At 40.4% G+C, this 18,298-nt stretch overlaps 3 protein-coding genes across 5 annotated transcripts; 2 read left to right on the top strand and 1 right to left on the bottom strand.

Moving 5' to 3' along the window:
- Positions 1–1,763: 1,763 nt before the first annotated feature.
- On the bottom strand, positions 1,764–5,708 carry LOC133557994 (RNA-binding protein with serine-rich domain 1-like). 3 transcript variants are annotated; one of them, XM_061909030.1, is made up of 8 exons: positions 5,691–5,708; positions 4,962–5,092; positions 4,517–4,663; positions 4,308–4,442; positions 4,132–4,234; positions 2,761–2,914; positions 2,541–2,682; positions 1,764–2,459 (listed from the first exon to the last, which is right to left on the bottom strand). In XM_061909030.1, coding segments are annotated over exons 2-8 (777 nt in total). In that variant the 5' UTR covers positions 4,964–5,092; positions 5,691–5,708; the 3' UTR covers positions 1,764–2,365. The 3 variants fall into 3 exon arrangements, with proteins under 3 accessions (XP_061765014.1, XP_061765012.1, XP_061765011.1); XM_061909028.1 differs by lacking the exon at positions 5,691–5,708 and having other exon boundaries at positions 4,517–4,772; XM_061909027.1 differs by lacking the exons at positions 4,962–5,092; positions 5,691–5,708 and having other exon boundaries at positions 4,517–4,949.
- Positions 5,295–7,940, top strand: LOC133557991 (solute carrier family 2, facilitated glucose transporter member 11-like). Its single transcript, XM_061909025.1, has one exon. It carries the CDS (start codon positions 5,520–5,522, stop codon positions 7,077–7,079), a length of 1,560 nt encoding a protein of 519 aa, XP_061765009.1. The 5' UTR covers positions 5,295–5,519; the 3' UTR covers positions 7,080–7,940.
- Positions 7,941–9,718: 1,778 nt separating this feature from the next.
- Positions 9,719–12,732, top strand: LOC133557990 (solute carrier family 2, facilitated glucose transporter member 11-like). The gene is made up of 2 exons (XM_061909024.1): positions 9,719–9,841; positions 10,028–12,732. The coding sequence occupies exon 2, from the start codon at positions 10,105–10,107 to the stop codon at positions 11,653–11,655; it is 1,551 nt and encodes a 516-aa protein (XP_061765008.1). The 5' UTR covers positions 9,719–9,841; positions 10,028–10,104; the 3' UTR covers positions 11,656–12,732.
- Positions 12,733–18,298: the final 5,566 nt, after the last annotated feature.

The raw sequence follows: 18,298 nt of genomic DNA, 5'->3' as shown, positions 1-18,298 counted from the left end.
TTCGGGGTCACGGGGGGTGCTGCAGCCTATCTCAGCTGCATTCGGGCGGAAGGCGGCATACACCCTGGACAAGTCGCCACCTCATCGTAGAGCCAACACAGATAGACAACATTCACACTCACATTCACACACTAGGGCCAATTTTGTTAAGTGTTGCCAATCAACCTATCTCCAGGTGCATGTCTTTGGAGGTGGGAGGAAGCCGCAATACCGGGAGGGAACCCACGCAGTCACGGGTAGAACGAGCAAAGTCCATACAGAAATATCCCGAGCACAGGATCAACGCCAGGACCTTCCTAATGTGAGACACATGCTGCCCTCCTCTAAACATATTGCTGAGTATTGTGGCCAAACAGCTTAATTTTTGTTTCATCTGACCACAGAACTTTCCCCCAGAAGGCCTTATCTTTGTCCATGTGATAAACAGCAAACTTTAGACAAGCCTTAAAGTGTCGCTTCTGGAGCAAGGTAGCCTCTCAGTCCATGGCGATGCAAAACACGCCTGACTGTGGACTCCGACACCTGTTTCCAACAGCTTCCAATTCATAAAATAAAAGACCTGCTTTTTGGTGATTCTTGGTTGACTCTTAATCATCCTAACCAATTTTCTTTCAGCAGTAGGTGACACCTTGCATTTTCTTCCTGTTCATTGCAGTGAGAAAACTGTGCCATGCACTTTATACTTATGAACAATTGTCTGCACAAATGCTCTTGGCACTTTAAGCTGTTTCGAAATGGTTCCAAGTGACTTTCCAGACTTGTTCAAGTTAATGTTTTTTCAGATCTGTGCTGAGTTTTTTGAATGATTGATTGAGACTTTTATCAGTAGATTGGACAGTACAGTACATATTCCGTACAATTGACCACTAAATGGTAACACCCGAATAGGTTTTTCAACTTGTTTAAGTCGGGGTCCACGTTAATCAATTCCTGGTAGTTCCTTCGACTTTCCCATTGTCGCATTTAAAACCGAGTGTCCGAGTCTAATGACTGCATCACATAAGCCCTGTTTAAATGGGCTCAGAGAAGTTAACAGGTGTTGCCAATCATAATCACTCACATGAAGTTAAAAGGCCATACCATGAAGATAATTGTATTTAATTGCAACTTTTCTACATCACCAAAATTGATAATGTATGTTGCTGTATGTTTACTTTTGACCCAGCAGATTTGGTCACATTTTCAGGAGACCCATAATAAATTCATAAAAGAACCAAACTTCATGAATGTTTTTTGTGACCAACAAGTATGTGCTCCAATCATTCTATCACACAAAAATAAGAGTTTTAGAAATTATTGGAAACACAAGACAGTCATGACATGTCCTTCACAAGTGTATGTAAACTTTTGACCACAACTGCAGGAAGATACAAACTGAATGCCGACTACTCTAAAGTATATCCAAGTTTCATTCCCATAGTATCCTATGGATCCTTGTAATATATATAATACATCAGTTGCTGAAATGTGAGTTGTGTACTCAGTTTTGGGAGAGACTCTTGTATGTGATGGTGTGGTGCAGTTGGGAGAGTGGCCGTGCCAGCAACCTGATGGTTCTTGGTTCAATCCCCCTTCTACCAACCTCGTCACATCCGTTGTGTCCTTGAGCAAGGCACTTCACCCTTGCTCCTGATGGGTCGTGGAAGGGGCTTTGCATGGCAGCTCCCGCCATCAATGTGTGAATGGGTGAATGTGGAAATAGTGTCTTGAAAGTAGAAAAGCGCTATACAAGTATAACCCATATGTGAAGACAGAGCTGCATATGATTTTTAGGCCAAAACAAGGCGTGTCCTTTATTGTCAAGTCCCAAACTCAACTACACGAAACTGCAAATCACACATTGACAGTATTTTAAACAGATTGCGCCGGTCCACCACTGGGGAAAAATTACCCATCCAAATATGACAGGATCAAAAAAACAAAGTGACTCATAAAGGCTATCCAATAAATACTGAATTAGTATCAAATTCTCTGTTAAATAAAATAAAAAAACAATTATAGAATATAAATAAATATATACATATATCGGCAAATACTGTATATTAAACTGTCCAGAGCCAGCTCTATCTTGTGTAACATTTACTTAAATATTTTTGAGTCCCTTTTTTTCATGCAAATACTGTAATAGAATTCAACAATGTAAACAGTACTCCATTAATTACCAAATTAGCTAATAGTAATGGAATAGGTTCACTCAAAGGCAACAATGATAATAAATGATTTAACTTAAATTAAAACCGTATTATGAATCCAATCAGAGAGCATGCTCACGTATTAGTGTTTGTCCCTAAATGTTTACAGAAGGAAAAAATATTTTTTCAGTGTCACAGACCAAAACAAACTCTCAGTTGGGAAATACTGATCTCTAGCGGGATGAGTTGGAACTGGAACGGGACCGGTGTCGACGGCGGCCAGGCGATCTGGACCTGCGCCGGACTGGTGAGCGTCGCCGTGGAGACCTTCAAGATGAGAACGATATTAAAAGGAGAGGTGGAAGCAGTAGTTTTCTGTCCAGCACCACCAAGACACTGCAGTTTCACCTTCTCCTCATACGAGGCGGAGTGCGTCGCCACAGCTGAGGTGGAGGCGGCATCCTGCGGGGCGGGGACAGCCTCCTAGCAGGTGTGCGCGCCCTAGGTGTCAGGACAGCTATGACTGTTATCTCCTGACCATCAATCTGTCCTGAAAAGATCCAACACAGAAAACATCTTTAGCATCCGTTCAACTTCCTTCTGGGTGACCCACCACACTGTACTGCACCTCCATCCATGTATTTAAGTGCTTGTTCTGCTTCTTCAGGGTTCTCAAACTCGATGTAGGCGAAGCCTTTGGACAGATGAGGGTGAATGCGGTTCATGGGCATGTCAATCCGCTTGATCTTGCCATAGGTGGAGAAAATTTCCTGGAGGTGCTCCTTTAGAGGGCAAAGACAATCCTAAAATCAGTTTCAAGCCTTTTAAGGACAAATGTTTTCCAATACCTTATTATTTCTCTACTACAGTACATGTATCTGCCATGTGGAGGCGTCATGAGGAGCTGTAAGTGGGGATGCAGTACCAGCCCCGAGCCTTTGTAGTTTTTTTCAAGTGACATGCATGTTCAAATGAAATGAATATTGCATTGAAAGTTCAATAATAAGTTTGCTTGAATCAAATAAGAATGTCTAAGACTCCCCACTTCCTTTATCAAAAATACAAAGTGATTAATTTACCGGGATACCAGAAAACTGAGCATGAACTTCACTCAACACAGATCTTTAAGCATTCAGTCAAAAGCAGCATTGTGAAAGGATGAGGTGATGGAAGAAAGGAATAGAGTATAATTTAATTGTCATTGCACCTAAAAGTACAAACATTTTTTTTATTTTGTACAACCCGTCCAACTATTGGCCTGCCAGTAGTTTAACTTTTGCATCTCATTGCACATAACTGTGGTGCATTCAAGGGCCCTCAATTAAAAGTTATAGATTCCCAGAACATGCACTAATTCTAATATAGTCATTCAAAACGAATGTATTATTACTATGATTTGTTTTATCCACTGATAATCCTATGTGAATCTGGTAAACTTTGCTTTACACTATGAAGTAAACGGAAACTTGACATATGTACAATGAAATTAAAGTGAATAATTACTCTAAATTGAATTAATGATCTTACATTTGCATTCTGTCCATTTTACATATATTTTGTTGGCACGTTTAAGAAATAAAAAATAAAAACAAACATTGTTTTAATTATTAATGGATATATTTTTGTAGATATGTTAACTACATCTTCAAAACAAAAAGTAATTAATTTACACATGTTTTAAAAAGCTGGTTTCAATCAAATGCATGCAATAGTTAGCTTTCTAGTGCATGTAAACATACCAAGTGTGTGTGTATGGGGCGGCAACATTGGGTTTAGAGTGTATCGGGGGCCCAGAATTTGGTGCTACGCCCCTGGACAGGGTAAAGGTAATTCAACGGAATCAACATTCGTTTTTAAAGCTTTATGTGTTGTTTTTTAACCATCATGATACTACTTTACAATACTAAGTACTAAGACTTGTATTCTTTCATTTATGTGTTGTATTATTTGGGTCTTTCTTAGTAATATACAAGAGGACTTTGGTCTGTTACGGCATCACCTTGATTACATTTCTTGTCAGCCGGCCCAGGTAGACCTTGGTGGGTTTTGGAGTGGGACTCCTCTTTCGACGTTCCCGGTCGTCTTTCCTGGTCGATTTGGACCTAGTCAGTAAATGTTAAGTACTGTTAGTATGTCTGGTATAATGCTGAGAAACAGTTAAGAGGAATTCTCTACTTTGAGCAGGAGCGTTGTTTGTTCTGCCGCTGACGGCTGGGGCTTGGCGAGGATGACGAAGAGGATGAGCTGGAGGAACCTGAGTTGGAAGAGCTCCCGCTGGATGAGATGGAACTAGAACCTGAGCTACTGGAGCTGGAATTGGGAGAAAATTAATCTTAAATGCCAAAATCTTCAAATTTAACAATTGAATTTAATGTAGATCTGACCTGCTGCTCCGACTAGAAGCACCAGGTCGTGTTCTGTTTGTCCCCCTGTTTCGCTCTTTATCAACTACATCTTTTAAGACTCCAGCTTTCTGTTGACCTCGTTGTTTACTCCTGTCATCCTCTTTCTTTTTGGTTGGCGAAGGTGCCCTGGAGAAAGTTTCCATTTTGATGATGTGGCGTGTAAAAAAAGCAGGGGCCAATTAAGGGATACAAATAACTATACTGGCACAAATATCCTTTATTTGATGGCGTTCATCTGCCAGTTGGAAAAGCAGACCATGATGACGATTTACGATTGATCCTTTGACAAACATTACCTTACCTTTGACATTTATATTAGCATTGCAAAAATTTGAGTATGCAACACGAAAGTGACTGCTTACTATTACATTATTTGTATTTGTTCCATAAAGAACAAAATAAAAACATAGCGACGGTTACTTACATTGACTCTTCTTTAAACGGTGCAACAGTTGTCGCATGATGACGTAAGCCCTGTAGTCAAAGCCAATCCGGATCCAGACGCAGGTTATGTGACGCAAATATACCCGGTACGAAGTAATCCCTCCATGTAGTCTGCAAGGAGAACACAACGGTTCTAAATTATAAAAACATCTTCTAACTAAACCACCTCGAAGCAAGATAGTATGTCAGTGTTAATGGAATTAGGATTAAATATATATATTTTATCTTTTAAAAAAAGAAAGTGGACAAAATGTTTCTGACAGCTACAATTGAGGGAGTATTAGAACCATTGCTTTTCATGCGCCATGCGGGTATTTACATTGCAATAAAACCCAGGTTTGTTATCAGAGTCCATTTTCAAGTGCTGTTAATGATAGCAGGTCGCTAGAACGATATAAGATATAAATACTAATACAGACCAAATGTGCTTCTCTTTAGCCATTACAATACACGTTCTGTTGATGTTTACCATAACAGTGGCTTGCTAAAGTGTTGAGAAAGGGAATTTGAGGAAACACACTTTGTGCTCTGTTTAACTATGACTCTCATTAAGCGAACAGGAAATACAGAAGGAGAAGAAACAAGTGACAGAACACTTGCCCTGACTGTGTGCTCAGCTGCCATTGGAGGCACCTTCCAGTATGGATACAATATTTCCATTATCAACGCTCCAACCAGCTACATCCAGACTTTCATCAATGAAACCTACAGGACACGCTGGGGTGCAGGCTTGGATGCTCCCCATGTGACTCTGCTGTGGACTCTTATCGTATCTGCTTTCCCGCTGGGAGGTCTCCTCGGGGCCCTGCTAGCCGGCCCAATGGCTGTCCACTTTGGGCGGAAGAAGTCTCTGCTTTTGAACAACTCATTTTTGTTTGTAGGTGCGGCTTTGGTTCTTCTGTGCAGGGTTGCACGATCATTCGAGATGATCATATTCGCTCGGTTCCTCGTGGGGATTAATTCTGGTGTCAGTATGAATGTCCAGCCCATGTACTTTGGGGAAAGCGCTCCCAAACACCTACGAGGAGCTGTGGCGTTTTCCTCTGCTGTTTTCACTGCTTTTGGGATTTTCTTGGGTCAAATTGTGGGACTGACTGAGGTGTTGGGCACACAGCTTCTCTGGCCCTACTTACTCGCCAGCAACATGCTTCCAGGCGTGGTCCAGATGCTTACACTACCCTGGTTCCCCGAAAGCCCCAGATATCTGCTCATTGACCGCGGTGACAGGGAAGCATGCGTCCAAGCCCTTCAAAGACTCCGTGGTGGCGTGGCTCCAGTTTTAGAAATACAGGAAATGCTTGAAGAATGTCAGAGGCAATCAAACGCTGGATCTGCATCTTCTGTTAAGACACCTTGTTCCCTTTTTAAAGATCGTAACCTGCGATCCCAACTTAGAACGGTCATGATGGCCAGTAGTGCCATGATGCTTTGTGGCAATGACTCCATCTACTTCTATGCATCTTACATCTTCTTTGAGGCAGGCATTCCTGCAGATAAAATCCAGTATATAACCATTGGAACGGGAGCATCTGAACTGACTGCATCGATACTGAGCAACCTCCTAATTGAGCGAGTGGGCCGGAAGGGTCTCCTTGTAGGAGGCTACACTCTTATGTCATGCTGGACTGTAGTCTTCACAATAGCCCTCACACTCCAAAGACAAGGAGTGAATGGGATGTCCTATCTCAGCATGGTGTGTGTTTTCTCCTACATCCTTAGCTTCGGTTTAGGTCCTGCAGGTGTAACCGGTATTCTACCAGCAGAGATCTTTGACCAGTCGGCCAGACCTGCAGCGTACATGGTCGCCGGATCTCTAATGTGGCTCAGTCTTTTCCTAGTGGGAATGTTGTTTCCCTTCATCGTAAGCAACCTGGGGAGCTTTTGCTTCTTGCCATTTTTGGTTGTGTGTTTAGTGTCAGCTGTGTTTCTGGGGTTAACGTTCCCAGAGACAAAAGGCAAGAGCCTGCAGGAGATTACGGCAGAGTTTGATAGAAAGAATGGACGGAAAGAGGAGGGGGTCATGGAGGTTCACAATGAGATGGTTGAGATCAGCTCCTTCTCTACCTTAGCAGATCTTGACAATAAGAACAGTCTCTGAAATCAGGGTAATTTATGTGCACCTATTGAAGCGATGTCTAGTTTCCCAAAGTGTTTGCTGCATTTCAACCAAACTTAGTTTTGTGACCTATACTATATATTTATATAGAAGTAAAATAGTATAGTTTCACCTGACTGACGCACCCACAGCGTGAAATTATATTTACTTGAAATATTAAAGAAGCCTCAATTGCATGTTTTAAATTATTGTTCTTAAATATGTAAACCCCTGTACTGTATGATGTTTTACCACAGTATAAGCAGAGTATATATATATATATATATATATATATATATATATATACAGAGACTGTTTATTCTTAGCACTTTTGAAAATGTTCACTTTCAGGCTTTTGCTGTAGTTTCCTGTTCAATGTTATTCATGATTCAATTTTGTGAATTTAAACTACATCAGTCATGCTATGTGCACCAAGAACGTGATTCTATTATTATCTCTGGATTTTTACCAACAAAAGTACAAGATTACAATTTAATTTCATGGATGCAGGTTTGAAAAGTAGCCACTAGATGTCTCTGTTGTATTGCCTTTTTCTGGTATTCACTTTCTCAAACATATTTCCCAATACAATTCAATAGATGCTGGCTGTTGAGGCACTTTCTGGACATTTCATGTGTAATTTATTTAAAAGGGACAAAATATTCTCAAGGATTTAAAAATGTTTTTGTTATTCAACATGTAGAAACTTACTGCAGTTCATCCATGACACATGTCTCTCCAAAGAATGTATGTACTTATTGCAAATTCTTGTTAAATAGGGTTTGTTTTCCAGGATGATAAAGCTATATTTATTTTTCTTGACCTAATTAAATAATAAAAATATTATATTGTGCACAATTAAAACTGTTTACAGCTCCATTTTTTCATGACTCTTCTGACAAGGGTTTAACAATGCTTCGCCACTTTATGTATTCAATCAATCAATCAATCAATGTTTATTTATATAGCCCTAAATCACAAGTGTCTCAAAGGGCTGAACAAACCACAACCACATCCTCAGTAGAGCCCACATAAGGGCAAGGAAAAACTCACCCCAGTGGGACGTCGACAATGATGACTATGAGAAACATCTCCCTGCTAAAATCAACAGGAAGTTTGCAATTCCCACTTCAATACAAAAATTGGCTAAAAAAAGTCACTTTTTTTCAAACATTATCTCCTCTGAGGCCGTTTGTCGTTTCGGCTTCAAATAAGCACAGAAGAGAGACTGAACCCTTTTGATTAAAAGTTGATGAAAGAATTTTAATTAGTACCCCGGTTTGGATTTTATGAGCCCGCAAAGACCCGGAATGCTGGTGCTGTTGTGTGTACTGCTGTCACAAAATGGCATCTTCCTGCTCAGACAAAACTGCTTCTAACTCAATGTCGGACTGTCATACACACATTAAACAAAAACCTCAATATAGGTCTCACTGAGACCTATATTTCATACACTGACCGCCCCCAACTAAAATCAACAGGAAGTTTGCTATCCCCACTTCAATACAGCTGCAGTCCATTCACCACGCATTACAGTCTCAAAATGGCGGCACCATATATATAAAATGCCCAAGCCACTTTACTACTGTTGTTACTATGAGACTGATGTATAACACGTGTGTACAACTTGTTCTCTGTGTAATAATCCATCCATCCATCTTCTACTGCTTATCTGGGCTTGGGTCTCAGGGGCAGCAGCCAAAGCGGTCCTGTCCATCGCTGCTTGCCGCTCTAATTTAATTGTTATTTTTTTGGTATTAAATGGTTTCCACGTCCTGTTATAATTGAGAATCCCTGCTTTAGTCCGAGCACATTCAGCTTTGCTTGGTCATTGCTTTATGGCTGGGGTCATCAACGCGGTGCCCGCGGGCACCAGGTCGCCCGTAAGGACCAGTTGAGTCGCCCGCTGGCCTGTTCTAAAAATAGCTCAAATAGCAGCACTTACCAGTGAGCTACCTCTATTTTTTAAATTGTATTTATTCCCTAGCAAGCCGGTCTTGCTTTGCTCGACATTTTTAATTCTAAGAAAGACAAAACTCAAAATAGAATTTGAAAATCCACGAAAATATTTTAAAGACTTGGTCTTCACTTCCTGTTTCCTATTAAGACAGTTACAAGTGCGCAGCAACTTCAGTGTGTTACACCCCACACACGGACAATAAATAGTCTGCATTAGTAAACTAAGTTCTATGTTCTTTTCAAAGCACATGTGCCACTTGTTTCTAGGCAAACTTCATGTGGCCCAATCGCAGCTCACTTTTACAATATATAAATTTGTAAAGAACATATTAGCATTCATGCATTTTTGACAACTTGTAGCAAAGTTCTTAATTGTCCACACACAACAGAGAAGGGACAAGGAGAGTGGGCTGTCCCCACTACAGCACCTAGTTGGCCTACAAACAATCCAACACATTATAATCTTCACACACTGCTGGATATCAACATCACTCCTCTACATAAGCAAAAAAGACCCTAAAAAAAAAATCATAATTCTTACCATAAAATTATTTTTCATGCTTAGCAGAATATTAAATAAATAAAAAAACAAAACACAACCCCTGTTAGTTGGTATGGTCTGATGATACCGGAGATGACATCATCCACCCTAAGAAAGCAAGAACTAATTGGTCGCTCTTCCCCAAACACTACTCAAGGTGAACTGTCCTTCAGTTGTAAGTAACTGTGACAAATGATTAACTTACTAACTAAATTTGAGCTACTGTTGTTTTTCTCTAAAGGAGACCACTACAGATGCAAATGAGGTAAGTTATGAGTGCCTAACTTATCCACAAAAAAATATATATTGGACTGCATAATTTATACATTCAAGTCACGTCTCAAAAGTTAGACTTTAGAAAAGGTGTGGCGACGACTGCATTTGAATGAATGGCCCATGGTTTCAAAATTAAGTTGGTGGTTACATATTGAATACAAATCTCTCCCTGCAGCATTACACGGAAGTCTAAGCAAAGAAACACTTCTCTTTTCATGTGGGACTAAAAGAGGAAAAAAAAGAATCGCCACCATGCCTGACATGAAGCCAACAGGAAATACAGAACCAGAACAAATCAGCAAACTATCAAGTTACGGAAAACTTGCTCTGATGGTGTGTTCTGCTGCCATTGGAGGCACCTTCCAGATTGGATACAATATTTCCATTATCAACGCTCCAACCAGGTACATCCAGACTTTCATCAATGAAACCTACAGGACACGCTGGGGTACAGGCTTGGGAGCTCCCCATGTGACTCTACTGTGGACACTAATCGTATCAGCTTTCTCACTGGGAGGTCTGTTCGGGGCCCAGCTGGCCGGCCCAATGTCGGTCAAATTTGGAAGGAAGAAAACCCTGCTTTTGAACAACTCATTTTTGTTTGTTGGCACTCTATTTTTTCTTCTGTGCAGGGTTGCAAGATCATTTGAGATGATCATTTTCGCTCGGTTCCTCATGGGGATTAATTCAGGTGTCAGTGGGAATGTCCAGCCTATGTACTTTGGGGAAAGCGCCCCTAAACACCTAAGAGGAGCTGTAGCTATTTCCTCTGCTGTTTTCACTGCTTTTGGAATTTTCTTGGGTCAAATTGTGGGCCTGACTGAGGTGTTGGGCACACAGCCTCTCTGGCCCTACTTACTCGCCAGCAACATACTTCCAGGCATGATCCAGATGCTAACACTACCCTGGTTTCCGGAAAGCCCCAGATATCTACTCATTGACCGTGGAGACAGGGAAGCATGTGTCCAGGCTCTTCAAAGACTCCGTGGTGGTGTAGCTCCAGTTTTAGAAATACAGGAAATGCTTGAAGAATGTCAAAGGCAATCAAGAGCTGAAACTGCATATTCTGTTAAGACACCTTGTTCCCTTTTTAAGGCTCGTCACCTGCGATCACAACTCAAAACTGCCATGATAACCAACATTGCCGTCATGTTATGTGGTATTGACTCTATATACTTCTATGCGTCTTACATCTTCTTCGAGGCAGGCATTTCTGCTGATAAAATTCAGTATGTAACCATTGGAACTGGAGCATGTGAACTGATTGCCTCGATACTGAGCAACGTCCTGATTGAACGAGTGGGCAGGAAGGGTCTTCTTGTCGGAGGCTACACTCTTATGTCATGCTGGACTATAATCTTCACAATAGCCGTCACACTCCAAAAACAACAAGTGAATGGTATGTCTTACCTCAGCATGGTGTGCGTTTTCGCCTACATCCTTAGCTTCGGTTTGGGCCCTGCAGGTGTGACAGGTATCATACCAGCAGAGATCTTTGACCAGTCAGCCCGACCTGCAGCGTACATGGTCACCGGATTGCTATTGTGGCTCAGTCAGCTGCTGATGGGACTGTTGTTGCCATTTATCGTCACCAATCTTGGGATGTATTGCTTCCTGCCATTCTTTGCTGTGTGTTTGGTGTCAGCTGTGTATTTGGGGCTCACGTTCATAGAGACAAAAGGCAAGAGCCTGCGGGAGATTACGGCAGAGTTTGACAAAAAGAACGGACAAGGATCGGTGAGTGATGTGTATGACCACACGAAGGATCAAGTCAGCCATTTAATCATGGATAGGAAAACCTAAAACTGTTTAATTCATGACAGAAAATCTGTGTGACAGAATGTGAACGCATTATCAAGGATTAATTGTGGCGTGTACGTATAAATCAGTCTTGTCAAAAAAAGGTTATATTGACATTTGTATGTAGTTTCTGTTGTCGAGATCGTAGTCCTATATAGTCCAGAAAAGTTGGAACCAATTACATTTGTGTGCTGCATTTTTCATAACTACAGGTTGGACCATATGATGTCATGAATATGGAGAGGAATGGGTGTCTCTATGGTGAAAGCCAGTAGTAAACGTACAATCCTCATTTAACTAGAGTAGTTTGCACAACGCTTGCACTTGGTATTAATTGTGCAGTACACACAATCTCAGTTGATCAACACGCTCACTAATGGTACACGCAATTTAATTGTTTGCGCAGGGTATTTAGCGCCTAGTTATTTGGATCTTAGTATATTAGAGTCATTGATAATTTTTTTCTCCCAGTGCTGCTTACGTAACTACTGTACAGCTCCATGTCCAACAGTAATGACTACAGGTTTAGCACTTTCATCGCTGCTGCTCCAGAATTTTTCGTTTAAGTGTAATTTTAAAAAGTTGACATTCACATTGGTTCATGTGTGAAGAGGCAGCACGTTTTTCAGCTTCAGTACATGTGCTTCAGTCAGTAGTGTTTTTTTCTGCCATATGCTTGACAAAGTATAATGGGTTTCTTTTGGCAACCATAAGAGGCACAAAGTAAACACACATCTTCTCACAAGTCTTATAATTGCACTTTCTGTTTAAACTGTGAGTGTTTTTTTGCTAGACTATTAGAATTAGGATAGAAGGTTTTTTTTTTTTCACTTGATGTTCAGATGCTACCACCACTATTAAGGTGTTTGTGTGATTTGTCAATCATTGGTGGCATATCGTTGATCTATCTGTGAAATGAGAGACCTCCCTGAGTTTAATGCTGGCATGCAGAGCAATGTCATGTGCACAAATCACCTGCAGGACACGCACGTGGCACCCGTGGGGGCCGAAGGGGCTTTTACTTTGTTGTAACTTGTACACAATGTCTTGTCTAATAAAACAAATCATGTAGAAATAGTTGATATGAGTGTGTGTGTGTGTGTATTGGGCAGAGGTGGGTATTACGACATTACCTTTCCTCCATTACATTTAGGATTGGGTAGACTTTTATTTATCCCACAAAGAGGAAATTACTTTGTTGCAGTGCATGTTTTTACTTGCAGTAACAGAAGTAAAAAAAAAAAAGTTAAATGTATTTAAAAATAAAAAAATTGTAATAAACTTCTTCCACTGTCACATGACTCTGTTTCACAAATCCAAGGTAAACACTAGTAGTGACATTTGACCCCATTTCACTTATCAAACGGAGCCTTGCAGTTACATGACCAGGCTCAAACAAGCACTAGCAGTCAGAAAATGTCTCAAAAATGTACCTCACAAATGAAAACAATATTTATATAATCTGTTTCATAAATGTTCGCATTACAGCCTACAAGAATTTCCACTTCCAAACTAAGAAAACATGTTGCGTTACATTGTAGATGTGTGTATATATATATATATATATATATATATATATATATATATATATATATATATATATATATATATTTATATATATTTACACAGTGGGAAAAAAAGTATTTAGTCTGCCATCGATTGTTCAGGTTCTCCCACTTAAAATGATGACAGAGGTCTGTAATTTTCATCAACGGTACACTTCAACTGTGAGAGACAGAATGTGAAAAAAAAAATCCAGGAATTCATATTGTAGGAATTTCAAATAATTTATTTGTAAATTATGGTGGAAACTAAGTATTTGGTCAACCATTCAAAGCTCTCACCGATGGAAGGAGGTTTTGGCTCAAAATCTCACGATACATGGCCCCATTCATTCTTTCCTTAACAGGAATCAATCGTCCTGTCCCCTTAGCAGAAAAACAGCACCAAAGCATGATGTTTCCACCCCCATGCTTCACAGTAGGTGTGGTGTTCTTGGGATAGAACTCAGTATTCCTTTTTCTCCAAACACGACGAGTTGAGTTCATACCAAAATGGATACATGGATGATACTGCAGATAATTGGGAGAATGTCATGTGGTCAGATGAAACCAAAATAGAACTTTTTGGTATAAACTCAACTCGTCGTGTTTGAAGGAATAAGGACACTGAGTTCTATCCCAAGAACATCTTAGTAGATTAGAGTCATTGATATTTTTTTTCTCCCAGTGCTGCTTACGTAACTACTGTACAGCTCCATGTCCAACAGTAATGACTACAGGTTTAGCACTTTCATCGCTGCTGCTCCAGAATTTTTCGTTTAAGTGTAATTTTTAAAAGTTGACATTCATATTGGTTCATGTGTGAAGAGGCAGCACGTTTTTCAGCTTCAGTACATGTGCTTCAGTCAATAGTGGTTCAGTCAATAGTGCATTTGCATGTCTTTTTTAAATCTATTTCTTAAGCTATAACCATGAAACGGTCCTAAATATGAATGAACACATTGCACTTAGCTAAATATGCAGTATACAACAATCTGTGCATTCATGCTGCACTAATAAATAGGCAGGATTTTATTTATTTTTTTCCCACGTGTTTAACGAATGACTAAGTGAAAGACGTTACTTGTTCTAAAAATCTCGAGAATATAGCAGCCGACAGATTCCAATTAATTTTTGTCAATGCTGCAGTGGTTGGTCATTTGGAATTATTATTTTCAGTAGCATTGCATTTGGAATGTTTGAATGGTTGTTATTTTTAAAAAAGATGGACATCATAGGGCCTGATTTTCTAACTTAATGCGCAGAGAATTGCGTCTCTTAAATGAGCAAAATAACGAGCGCAATCCCTTTAGGGTGCCTGTCTTAATGAACACGCAGAAAATACAGTATGCTGATCCTCAGGACGGTCACAATACTGGGAGGAGAAATAAAATCCAAGTCAATAATTTAGCTCACGCGGTGTGATTTATCACAATAAAAACTTTTCTGCGGATGCTTTTTTGCGTCTATATTTAGTATGTCCAGAAAGGACATGGAAACTGGTTGTTTGCGCGGAAAGAACTGTGAGAAAGGAGGCGACTGCACTATATCTCTACCATACATATGCTTGTCAACATACAGTATATGGACTGTCTAAATACAAATATTAAACCTATCTTCAATTCACCAATATCATTTTATAGCATACTTGCCAACCTTGAGACCTCCGATTTCGGGAGGTGGGGGGCGTAGTCATCACACAAGTTAATCATCGTAGTATATACATTGGATTATTTACATTATTTACAATCCGGGGGGTGGGATGAGGAGCTTTGGTTGATATCAGTACTTCAGTCATCAACAATTGCATCAACAGACAAATGGACATCGAAACAGTGTAGGTCTTACTTAGTAGGATATGTACAGCGAGCAGAGAACATAGTGAGTTCAGATAGCATAAGAACAAGTATATACATTAGAAATAAATTTGATTATTTACATTAGGTTATTTACAATCCGAGGAGATGGGATGTGAATGGAAGAGGGTATTAGGGACGGCGTGGCGCAGTGGGGAGAGTGGCTGTGCGCAACCCGAGCGTCCCTGGTTCAATTCCCACCTAGTACCAACTTCGTCACGTCCGTTGTGTCCTGAGCAAGACACTTCACCCTTGCTCTTGATGGGTGCTGGTTGGCGCCTTGCAAGGCAGCTCCCTCCATCAGTGTGTGAATGTGTGTGTGAATGGGTAAATGTGGAAGTAGTGTCAAAGTGCTTTGAGTACCTTGAAGGTAGAAAAGCGCTATACAAGTGCAACCCATTAATATTAATAAAGGGTTGAAGTTACCTGGAAGTGTTGCCTGGAGGTGTTGTGGTGCATGTACAGTAGATGGCAGTACTGTCCTGTTTAAGAGTGTCACAACATTGCTGGTTACAGCAGACGAACTGCTTTACGGTAGACGAAAACGTGACTCATGTTGTTCAATCAATCAATCAATGTTTACTTATATAGCCCTAAATCACTAGTGTCTCAAAGGGCTGCACAAACCACTACGACATCCTTGGTAGGCCCACATAAGGGCAAGGAAAACTCACACCCAGTGGGACATCGGTGACAATAATGACCCAGTGGGACGTCGGTGACAATGTGTGTTGTTACCGCGCTGGGAGGACGTTAATGAAACTGCCCAACAATAAACCCACATAAGAAACCAAGAACTCACCCTCGATCATTCTACAGTTATAACGTCATTGGGCACAAGCGCTGTTCATATTGTGGGAATGTGGACCTGAAAACAGGCGGTCCTCCCTCAGGTCCGCATGGAGCTGGAGGGGGCGTGTCCTCCAGCTCTGCATGAAGTTCGGGAGATTTTTGGGAGAAAATTTGTCCCGAGAGGTTTTCGGGAGAGGCGCTGAATTTCGGGAGTCTCCCGGAAAATCCGGGAGGGTGGACAAGTATGTTTTATAAGTGTATCACTGCTGGATGACTTAAGGGCCTGATTAAAACAAAGTAAATTGATGCATTTTTGTTTCTGCTGGTGTTGTTTTTAATGATGTTTGTTTTTTCTTATAAGTATGTGACATTTTTATTTTGCAATATGCATTTTTTTTGTGTCTGGAGCGCTTGCAGTTAGTGCCAGCATTTTTCAGGGCACATCTTAAGCCTGCTAAAATAGTGTATTTTGATGTAATAACAATAATAATAATTAGCTTTATTGTCTCCAAGGAGAATTTTTTCTCAGACATCAAGACACAGCATTTTACATACATACATACATACATACATACATACATACATACATACATACATACATACATGCATACCGTATTTTTCGGATTATGAATCACAGTTTTTTTCATAGCTGCGACATACACTCCGGAGTGACTTATGTGTGAAATTATTAACACATTACCGTGAAATATTAAATAATATTATTTATCTAATTCGCGGAATAGACAAAGAAAATGTAACACACACCTCAGCAATCGTCACAACCACGTCAACCAATAAGAATTCGGCGGGTGAGGGTCATTGCAGAAGTGCATAGTGGGTCATGGGATGCTAACTGCTATATGCTATATGCTACTGCTGTAGCTATTAAAATGGATAATTTTAACGTTGGCGGTAACTTATAAAAACTGAGAAGGGCTGAACAAAAATGGCACCGAAATGGAAATCATGTACTGCAGAATACAAGCCGGACGTAGTGAAATATGCAGGAGAAAACAAGAGGAAGTGGCGCATACTTTTGGAGTTGGCAGAGTTATTCAGAAGCGACATCGAGGAAGAAGATTTCATCGGATTTATCGATTAGGAGTGACAGATTGTTTGGTAAACGTATAGCATGTTCTATATCAGTGGTTCTTAACCTTGTTGGAGGTACCGAACCCCACCAGTTTCATATGCGCATTCACCGAATCCTTTAGTAAAAAATAAAAAAATATTTTTTTTAAATTCAAGACATAGGTATATGTTTATTTTACTGGTGCACAAAATGAACCATGCATGAATATCACCTTGTTCAAAGAGCAAAATGAACACAATGCATGAACTCACAACAAATTACACACCTGCAAATCAGTGTGACTTCTGATGTTTCCTTTTAGAGACCAGTTCAGATATGTGTTGCTTCACCTTGGCAAATGCCACTCTCATGTCATTCTCACAGCAAAGTCTGTTTCTTTTTCTCGTTTTTATGTCCAGCACCCTCGAAAATGATTGCTCACAAAGATATGTTGTAACAAATGGTATAAAAAACTCGAAGCCTTTCTTAGCAATAACTGGATACTTTTCCATTTGTTGACACCAAAACATTGAGAGAGTTGTTGTTCTGAAGAGTTGTTGTTGAACCTGGCTCTGCTGAATTTCAATGATTTCGTCGAGGTATTCATCATTGACATCTGCTGTCTCAACAGCAAACGTGAACGGCTGTCTCACCAATGCGGGAAATGACTCTCTTGTAGGGAAGTACAGTATCCGTCGAGAGATTTTGCAAGCTCATCTAAGTGCATAGCAATTGTTTGCTTTAGTTCCATGGGTACAGAAATGTCTCTGTATCCAGACACATCTTCGATCTTACTTACACAGTCATCCAGAAGGGGAAAGTTTGCGAAGTTCTCTGTTCGTCGTTTCCATAACGGTAGCTTTTTTTTTTTAACAACCTTAAGGTTTTCTTCCGCTTCCATGATGTTGACTCCACCACCCTGCATCTGCTGATTGAGATGATTTAGAGTTGTGAATATATCAGCCATGTATGCTAAAATGAGAATGAACTCAGAATTTTTGAAGCAATCTGCATGACAATGTTGGTGTTCTTGCAAAAACAGGGCTAATTCCAGTCGCATGGCAAAAACACGATTCAGCACCTGTCCCCGGGATAACCACCGAACATTAAAATGGTACAGAAGTACCTCGAATTCAGAGCCCATTTCTTTACACAGCTCACTGAAGATGCGGTGCCTCAGAGCATAATTTCGCACATAGTTCACACATTCCACCACAGTTTTTAATACTTCTGCCATTTTTGGAGGCAAAGTTTTTGTTGCCAACACATTCCTGTGCAGAATACAATGCGTAACAATGATGTGTGGTGCATCGGCTTTTACTAGCGTGCCAAAACAAGACTTTCTTCCCAGCATGACTGGAGCACCGTCCGTACAAACTGCAGAA

This window comes from Nerophis ophidion, linkage group LG08, assembly GCF_033978795.1.
Source record: "Nerophis ophidion isolate RoL-2023_Sa linkage group LG08, RoL_Noph_v1.0, whole genome shotgun sequence".
In the NCBI taxonomy this organism is placed as follows: domain Eukaryota; kingdom Metazoa; phylum Chordata; class Actinopteri; order Syngnathiformes; family Syngnathidae; genus Nerophis; species Nerophis ophidion.
The sequence above is the reverse complement of the archived record's forward strand: the minus strand, read 5'-3'. Positions and strand labels throughout refer to the sequence as shown.

Bases quoted from the DNA above. Each gene is read 5' to 3' on its own strand.
- LOC133557991 (XM_061909025.1), top strand. From the start codon at position 5,520: ATGACTCTCATTAAGCGAACAGGAAATACAGAAGGAGAAGAAACAAGT.
- LOC133557990 (XM_061909024.1), top strand. From the start codon at position 10,105: ATGCCTGACATGAAGCCAACAGGAAATACAGAACCAGAACAAATCAGC.
- LOC133557994 (XM_061909028.1), bottom strand. From the start codon at position 4,680: ATGGAAACTTTCTCCAGGGCACCTTCGCCAACCAAAAAGAAAGAGGAT. The intron at 4,443-4,516 runs GTCAGATCTACA...TCCCAATTCCAG, and splicing joins GCTTCTAGTCGGAGCAGCAG to CTCCAGTAGCTCAGGTTCTA. The intron at 2,683-2,760 runs GTGCAGTACAGT...GGATCTTTTCAG, and splicing joins ACTTAAATACATGGATGGAG to GACAGATTGATGGTCAGGAG.